The 9255-nt window shown below is 41.8% G+C and overlaps 1 protein-coding gene across 2 annotated transcripts in view; it reads right to left on the bottom strand.

Annotated features, from left to right (window-relative positions):
• Window positions 1-1844: 1844 nt before the first annotated feature.
• The window catches only part of LOC124112768 (low-density lipoprotein receptor-related protein 4-like), a 41801-nt gene continuing 34390 nt past the window's right edge, over window positions 1845-9255 (bottom strand). For both annotated transcript variants that reach the window (XM_046472904.2, XM_046472906.2), the window contains 6 exons: window positions 9001-9231; window positions 5294-5412; window positions 4213-4355; window positions 3237-3375; window positions 2655-2801; window positions 1845-2406 (listed from right to left, as the gene is read on the bottom strand). In XM_046472904.2, the coding sequence (XP_046328860.2) occupies window positions 2659-2801; window positions 3237-3375; window positions 4213-4355; window positions 5294-5412; window positions 9001-9231 (775 nt within the window). In that variant the 3' untranslated portion in view covers window positions 1845-2406; window positions 2655-2658. The remainder of the gene's footprint in view (window positions 2407-2654; window positions 2802-3236; window positions 3376-4212; window positions 4356-5293; window positions 5413-9000; window positions 9232-9255) is intronic.

Here is a 9255-nt window from a genome sequence, read left to right as displayed (position 1 = left end):
TCGACGAAGACCCGGGTTCGATTCCCCACATGGGTACAATATGTGAAGCCCATTTTTAATGTCCCCGCTGTGATTTGGCTGGAATATTGCTAAAATCTGCATGCAAAAAACTAACTCAATGGAAAGGAGGCCTTTGATAATAGAGATGGATAGACAGTGTACACATTAACCACAATCGTCAGAGATTAAAGATAGAATAAACGACGTTTACCACGAGCAACATTGTCATACAAACATAATTCGCTTCAGAAGATTATTTTCAAAATGACCAATATAACGGGTTTCATTATTTCTCAGTAGAAAAAGGACTTGAGGTTGCCAAACAATTTATTTTGGTAAAACCTGATCGCAGGCCCTCCCGAGGCAGCCAAAATTCGCTGTTGCGTACCAGGATCCGCTGATCTTGGATTCGATTCCCAGAATCTTCCTGAATACGGTACTTGATTCGTCAGAACCATCCCCGTGCTCACTAAAAATTGCTCTCCTCCGCCTTGAAGCCGATACCCGTGATATGACTTAAACATACTATTTAATGACCAACTCATTCGATAATGAAGATTTCAGATCCCTAAGTGTTATTTAGTTGGTTACATTTCTTTTATTACACGCTTAAAATAAATTGTCCCACTTGTATTGTCGATTCGATTAGAAATGCAATCCATTTTTACCTTTTAACAGTGCACAGATGACCTTATGAAACGCTAACAGCCTGTTACCTACGCAATCCAATTGTCCTGAAACAGCTACCTCTGGCGTTTATACGTAAATACGGAATCTTGCGTGTGCAATCACTTCCCGATCAGCTGACAGCTGTGATGCCCTGTTGACATGGTTGTATTGTGTGGAGTTCCCCTACTGTGGGCGCCCCTTAGGCGTACCGGAAAACTGTTATCGTGGGTTCGAATCCTAGTTTCACCCTGGTTTTGTTGCCAGCACGATATTCAGGCTTGTTTGTTTGCATAAAAGTGGTGAATGTCTAAAACGTACACTACTTTCCCCCGTTATCAAGCTGACACGCTGTGATATAACTGAGATTCTATTTAAAGTGGCGTTAAATCCAACTCACTCACACTTTAACCCGTAATAAACATCATGTTCATGTGGATATGTTGGCCAGTCAGCGATTCTGGGGAATTTTACGTAAGCTTCTGACAACTATACAAGTATAAGGTATCACACGTAGAGCGAGGTGAGGGAAACGTAACAATTAACCCGCTCACACAACGCTCAAGGTCCACGATCTGCACATGAGATATTGAGATATTATATTCACATTATTACATCAATAAATCAATAAAGACATACTCCATAAGTCAATGACCAGGTGAGGTAATATTAATTAATTAACATGGGTGTTTTGATCACAATAGGTACGTTCACCTGTAATTACCGTATTCGACGTAATAAGCGCCCAGGGCGCTCTCAAAATTAGAAATAGGGGCTCTTATTAGAATATTATTTTGTCGGAAGAGTTGAAGGATAAAGTTTGTGGTTTATACTGACAGCCTGAAATGTTTATATACAAGAGATATATTTTACCAGAATTTAATTGCCCATAATTAAGGGTGCATATAACACTCGAGTGTGTATTATACGCGAATAAATATGTATTGTGTACATTGATCAATCGGAAAGGGTGCTAATTGGGATTGTTCACTAGCCAATATATCAGCAAATATCGCCGTGGGCGCTTATTACGTCGAATACGGTACTCAAAATTACATAATTGACATCGTTTCTATAGCAACCTTATTCCTAAATGTACCCATAGTTACAGACGTGACACCATGCCATGGAGGTGTACATTCTATTAGTGTCAGATAAACAAGAAATAAAATTAAGAATGAATGGCAAGATGTTTGTATTACAACTATTTACATTGTCTTTTTAGAGAAGAATCAATACGTGATCCCACATTTCATCTAAATCCAAGTATTCTAAAACTGAGGTAGCTATTACCATATACATGTATGTACCCGCGCGCCACCAGTCAGTGGACAGGTTACAATCGTGGAGTACATGTACACTTGCGGAAATCAGGATGCATTGTACACGTTTTCAGACATGTCATATCATTGACGTAACAAAGTATTCAACAGCAGCGACGCCAGGCAGATGTTAACCTGTTGTTTTATACTACTCCAAAAAAGTAAAGGACCACCAAATTCTTTCATATTATTATGGTTAATCAGTCATGGTGGCCCTTCACCTTTTTTGAGTAGCATGATTAATGTAAATGTACAGAGACAAAGAAATGAAGGACCGTTCCGTGTCGACGTGGGAAGAAATCGATCGTTTCCACTTCATGATCAAGCAGCGTTGTGGCATCGTCCAATACACTGTGACAAACAGTCGTGACTGTGTTTTGCTTCAATGAAAGCTCCTTTGCAATATCGCGTTAAGAATCTGAAAATAAAACGTTATCTTTAAATAGTTCTGTGAAAATTGATACTGATGAACATGTGTATCAGTCAAGAACTTAAATGTAAGTTTAATGCATATTGTTTACGAGTCCGTTATGACTTTACAACGATAATATGGCATATCTAGGGATGACTGGTTTCAATGATAAAAAAAATCAATGTTTTAGATTAGTTTAATGTGTTTTCTAAGCAGGTCTTGTGAAGTGTTGAGGGTCAATGAAATGCACTTACTCATTCAAACACATGACTTATCATTTCTTTTCAATAACATATGATCCGGGCATTTACATCGGAAACCACGTGACCCTGACGTAATAACGGGACTAGGAAGACACAGATGGGAACATCCACCATTTTTGTTTCCGCAGATATCGTTGTCTGAAATGATATAAAGTTGTTGCCTTGTGATGTTAATATGACATTTGATAAAGATGTACATATGTAGAAGAATAGGTCTTCAGCAATCCATGCCTGCCGTAAAAGGTGACTATGATTGTCGTAAGAGGCGACTAACGGGATCGGGTGGTCAGGCTCGCTGATTTGGTTGATGCTCGTGATATTAATCACTGGATTGTCTGGTCCAGACTCGATTATTTACAGACCGCCGTCATATAGCTGGAATACTGCTGAGTGCGGCATTAAACAACAAACAAACAAACAAACCAAAATGTGGAAAAAATCTGATTTGAAGAATTTAAAGTTTCTTCTACTTACTCATTACAAAAACATATCAAACTTTCCTTTGTGTTTATTAATAAAAGGAGATAGATTTTTATGTGAAGAAGTACTGGGGGATGTTTATGAATGATATACCTGGTTTCTGGCGCGAGGAGTGGAATACTTTTACACCCATTGGTGAGTTTGTAACGCGGTATGACGTCACATCCTGTCCAGTGCGTTTATTCGCCCGCTTCAGTGACCGGTTGATCCAGTCCGTCCAATACACCCAGTCCTGCCGTGACCATCAACGCAAAACAATTACACAGTGAAATTGTCCTCATACATTCCGCTTCCACTACCCTGTGAATTATATCTCGACTCTGTTACCATAAGTAACACCATAGCTTTGTTTCGGAAGTGATATCAACAAGTCCTTCGCCCCTATCTCTGACTGAGCAGAAATGTTCTCTCGCGCAGGAGAGTAATTTGATTGGATGACTATTTTTACGTCATACCATACGGCCTCAAAACAAAGCTATGGTGGAGAATAGGTCCAGGGGATTTATTATAAAAGAATGAATATTAAATACGCTGCATAATCGAAAATGCATCTATGAATGTAATTTATTACTTTGTTTTTAAATAAGCATGCGTCGCTTCCGTTGTTTCAGGGTGTTCGAGAAGCGTAGCGGGTAAAGCGTTTGCTCGTCACGCTGAAGACCCGGGTTCGATTCCCGACATGGGTACAATGTATGATGCCAGATTCTGGTGTCCCCCGCCGTGACATTGCTGGGATATTGCTAAAAGCGGCGTAAAACCATACTCACACACTCACCTCCGTTGTTTCAGTGTTTATTCTGTTTATTCACCGATTTGCGTACATGTGGTATACGCTTATGACACGCGATGGATCCTGCTTTAAGCTGAAATGTCTTATGATTATGGACAATCTCATTAAAATCTGATCTAAGTTCTCGCTGCCGCTAAACAAAGATCTGAGGACATCTCATTACGGGTCATGTCAGAACGACCTTTCGCGAACTAAGACCGACGTGTCATCACGCTGTAGTTCAGGAAGTAAATGTATGCTTTGTGCAACCAATGTATAAAAATATGGATGCAAACCCACCCCGTATAGCGAGACCGAAAATAGGTGTTGCTTAGGGAAGCCGACGTTGTGTAGGAGGATGCGTCGGTTGCTGCCGTCGATGTTACTGCTTGACAACATCTCCAGGCCGGCGTCCGTCCAATACAACAGCTCCGTGACGTAATCTGGTAATGCCATACAGGAACATGACAGGGATCAAATACTTAACTACCGGGTGAAACAAAGTCAACTCCCCTGTTAGAAGGTGGCGACAAAGAAACAAACAAGAATTGGTTATTAGATGGTGATGTATTCGATACAGGTATCATAGTTGTGTTTAGGAACTTAAGTTTGCAGTGCCTCGGCGACTGCGTTCTGTCTAGTAACGTTTTGATAACGTTTGTAATTGTTTGGTCAAGTCAACTTTGGTTGGTTGGTTGATTTGTTGTTTACGCCGCACTCAGCAATATTCCAGCTACATGACGGCGGTCTGTAAATAATCGAGTCTGGACCAGACAATCCAGTGATTAATGTCATGAGCATCGATCAACGCATTTGGGATCGATGACATGCATCAACCAAGTCAGCGAGCCGATCCCGTTAGTCGCCTTTTACGACAATCATAGTCACCTTTTACGGCAAGCATGGGTTGCTGAAGACCTATTCTACCCCGGAATCTTCACGGGTCAGGTCAACTTTGAAGTGTGGGCTTTCTTTCGCCCGGCAGTTTACATTAACATTGTATATGAGACACTGAGGGACTTAAATCCGAATTGTTAAGGACTTATTTAAGATGCATCATCAGAAGTATATTTTATGCTTTGTTTGTAACGACTATTGTCACACGCTGCAAATAGACAAGACTGGTTTCTGTCAGTATTTGCGTTGCGTCAATTCATGATGAATGGAAATGGATGGTTTGTTTGCCATCAATGTCGACAATCTATTCTTTGCAGACAACCTATATACATGTATTGGTTTGCACTTTTTATTTTTATCGCAAGGCAAGGAGACATGGCAGTAAGATATTGTTTCCACATATGAAATTATATTTTTTTAAACAATGAAATTCCCTTTTGCACCTTTATAACTGGTCCAACCAATACCCAGTGGATAGACTTACCTATGGTTATTCCATTAGGCCATTTAATAGCATCGTTCATGATGACTTCCCTCTGCGTGCCATCCATACCACAACGCTCAATCGTAGCCGACACCGCCCAGTTCGTCCAGAACACCCAGCTAGGTAAGCATAGAAAACACACAGAGAACACTCGTGAAACTATTTATACAATTTCGTACAAGTGGGTTTAACAAAATATAATCAAAAGTTAGTTTTAACAAGATCAGTAATGGTACTCTCGTGTCACTGGATTGTCTGGTTTATTTACAGGCTGGCGTCACATTGCAGGAGTACTGGTGTGTTACGTCAGGCAATCAATACGTACTTTGTTTATGCAAATTGTGTGAATGGCGGGTGCTACCGGTGGGGCAGGACATGCTTACCCTTTTCGCGAACACCTGGTGTCATCACTGATTTTCAGTGGTCCATTCATATAATTTACACAGGTGTTTGCCCTTTACGCCAATAGGAAGCTGTTCCGGCATAAAATCTAGGCTGGTTATTCTCATGCATTGACAATTTATACTTAACGTCGCGTTCTAATAAGCGACATGCATCATGTGTGTTTGTTTGGTTGTTTGTGTGTGTGCGCGTGCGTGCGTGTGTAAATGTGTGTGTGTGTGTGTGTGTGTGTGTGTGTTGGGGGGGGGGGGGGGGGGGGATCTTATTGGTTTGGGGTTTTATTGCGCTAGCCCACTGAGATACCATGCTGCCCCCGCTCAGACACAGTATACTGACTTCAAGCCGACCACCACTTGTTTAAGCCCTTAATGCCGAGCGCCAGGCAGGGTAACAACAGGCACCATCTTTTATCGACTCGACCACGGAAACATTTTTTTTTTTTTTAGATATGATCGCTCACGGCATTGTTACACACCATCATGCAAACCACACATTGGCGACTTCGATTGAACGTCGCTTTGGCAACATTGCAGGAAAATCAATTTTGGGTGACACAAATAATGTACATTGTACTCATATGGGAATACCGTCCCAGTTATTTAGCTAGAACCAAAGCCTTAACCACGCGGCTACCCCAACGTAGACTGACATATAGTTATAAAGTTATCTTATTTAAGAATATACTCATTACCAAAAGAAACGCGAACCATAGACACATGTAGATAAGTATGTACGTTAAGAAGAGATGTTTCCAGAGTGTAACCAGTTAATGACAGACTAGTGTTACCACAGCGTGTCTTTTTTCTTATCACAATATGCTGCACGTCATTTCCAAACTTTACTAGCTAATCCTGCACGAGACAAATGGAACATCTCAAGTCATGGATCTACGACGTTACATGTAATGCGTTCATGAACATCGGTTCACACAACATACCAGTATGTTCATTGTGCGTCAAACCTAATATCTCTTTAATATGAGTAAGTCTTCATATATTAGCAAAAATGTATCATGGTATTCGCGTTTCTTTTGGAGGTGAGTATATATATACACACACACACACACAAAATAGACAAAACATAAAATCCAAATGGAGTCAAGAACAATCCTTAAATTCAGGAGCTAGGTAATCTAGATGGGTTTTTTTCTTAATTTATGCTCTATGGTGTGGGAGGCAAACCCCAACGCAGCAGTCAGCAACATTCCAACAACATCACAGCTATTTCACGTTGCGGCGTCAGGCGATTTGTGTGAGTGGCGAAGGCTACCGGTAGGGAAGGGCATGCTTAGCCACTTCGCGAACACCTGGTGTTATCACTGATCCATTTATAATATTTTCACCTATATTTTCCTTTCCACCCAAATGGAATTTGTTTCGGTGTTTCATTTGTTTCTGGTTATTTTCTGGCGTTGACGTTTTATATTATATAATAAAAGCGGTCATGATAAATTATCCTCTTCACAAGTCACGTACATACAGCAAACGTCAACATGTATGTCACAATCTACATAACTGTACTTAATAAATCAATATTTATGAAATGAAGCAATCTCATCAATATCATAATCTGAAAATAAGTATAGAGATTAACGATGAAATACTCTTACATTTAAATGAAACTGAATTTCATGCGTCTAACACTGCAGCGCCGCGAGCACTACAATCGATACATATGTCAGTACTTCCTTCATCCCTCATCACTGTTAAAACTTGTCATGGCTCATGTTCATTGATTGATGTAACCGGAGATGACATATGCAAAATGTACCCAAAAGTCCATCTGGTCGGAAATGAGACAGACCCTGACCTCCCTCGGGCCAGGGTCTCAGGTATCAGTGAGAGAGGGTGAACGGAACAGATTGAGACCCTCACGTCTTTGCATCTAGGAATAATTCACATGCCACCGTTCCCGTTGCCCTATGACAAACAATGATGAATTGTGACACATAATCACTGTTTGTGAGATGAGATGAAATAAGTGCGTGGCTTATTGTGCTAGTCTAAGCCTATGTAATAGAGTGAATGAGTTAAAATCGCATAAGCAATATTTCAGCCACATAGCGACGAACATGTAACAGAGCCCGTATTGAGCATTGTGTACGTCATGTGCAGAAGGAGCGGGTGAGTACACACTTCTCGTAGCAGCCCAATACGTAAACGGGACACCAATAATGGCTGTGTACTCATTTGGATTCGAACCCAGGTCTTGTTACTACTCTTCAACTCAAGTCGTCAACAGGATCATTTTCTGTTGTTGTATTTTTAAATTTTAGTTCCTGTGTATATAAATACGATTACCTTTACTTATTGCAAATACTGTATTGTGGTAGACAAAAAAAAAGCGTTTGAATCTTCGCAAGGGTAGGGAGCAAGCAAAGCGACGAGCGAGATAACACATGGCTTGCCCCTTGATCATGATGCCCTACACACTACATATGGATGCACTATGGTTGCCCTATATACCCCTTGCTGGGATGCACTATGATTGGCTTACGTACTCACTGCTGGGATGCACTATGATTGGCTTATGTGCTCACTGCTGGGATGCACTATGATTGGCTTACGTACTCACTGCTGGGATGCACTATGATTGGCTTACGTACTCACTGCTGGGATGCACTATGATTGGCTTATGCGCTCACTGCTGGGATGCACTATGATTGGCTTATGTACTCACTGCTGGGATGCACTATGATTGGCTTATGTACTCACTGCTGGGATGCACTATGATTGGCTTACGTACCCCTTGTTGGGATGCACTATGATTGGCTTACGTACCCCTTGTTGGGATGCACTATGATTGGCTTACGTACTCACTGCTGGGATGCACTATGATTGGCTTACGTACTCACTGCTGGGATGCACTATGATTGGCTTATGTGCTCACTGCTGGGATGCACTATGATTGGCTTATGCGCTCACTGCTGGGATGCACTATGATTGGCTTATGTACTCACTGCTGGGATGCACTATGATTGGCTTACGTACCCTTTGTTGGGATGCACTATGATTGGCTTACGTACCCCTTGTTGGGATGCACTATGATTGGCTTACGTACTTACTGCTGGGATGCACTTTGATTGGCTTACGTGCCCCTTGCTGGGTTGCACTATGATTGACTTACGTACCCCTTACTGGGATGCACTATGATTGGCTTACGTACTCCTTGCTGGGTTGCACTATGATTGACTTACGTACCCCTTACTGGGATGCACTATGATTGGCTTACATACTCCTTGCTGGGTTGCACTATGATTGGCTTACGTACCCCTTGTTGGGATGCACTATGATTGGCTTACGTACCCCTTGCTGGGATGCACTATGATTGCTCTTGGTCTCCCAAGCCCCTTGTCCACTAGGGTTGTACTGGTCATCCGACGAAGTGACCTGACCCTGATAGCCTCGCTGCCTGGCACTGCGTCCACCCAGTACAGGTTCTTGTGAACCCAGTCGTAGGCCACTCCATGGACGGTGGAGGCGCCACCTTTCACGACAATACGGGCGTCGGTTAACTGGACGCCATCCACCGTTGCCCTTGAAATGGACAAAAAAGACAAG

Source organism: Haliotis rufescens, unplaced genomic scaffold (genome assembly GCF_023055435.1).
Source record: "Haliotis rufescens isolate VD_foot unplaced genomic scaffold, xgHalRufe1.0.p SCAF_2, whole genome shotgun sequence".
In the NCBI taxonomy this organism is placed as follows: Eukaryota; Metazoa; Mollusca; class Gastropoda; order Lepetellida; family Haliotidae; genus Haliotis; species Haliotis rufescens.
Note: the sequence above shows the minus strand (reverse complement) of the source record. Positions and strands in the feature narration are given on the sequence as shown.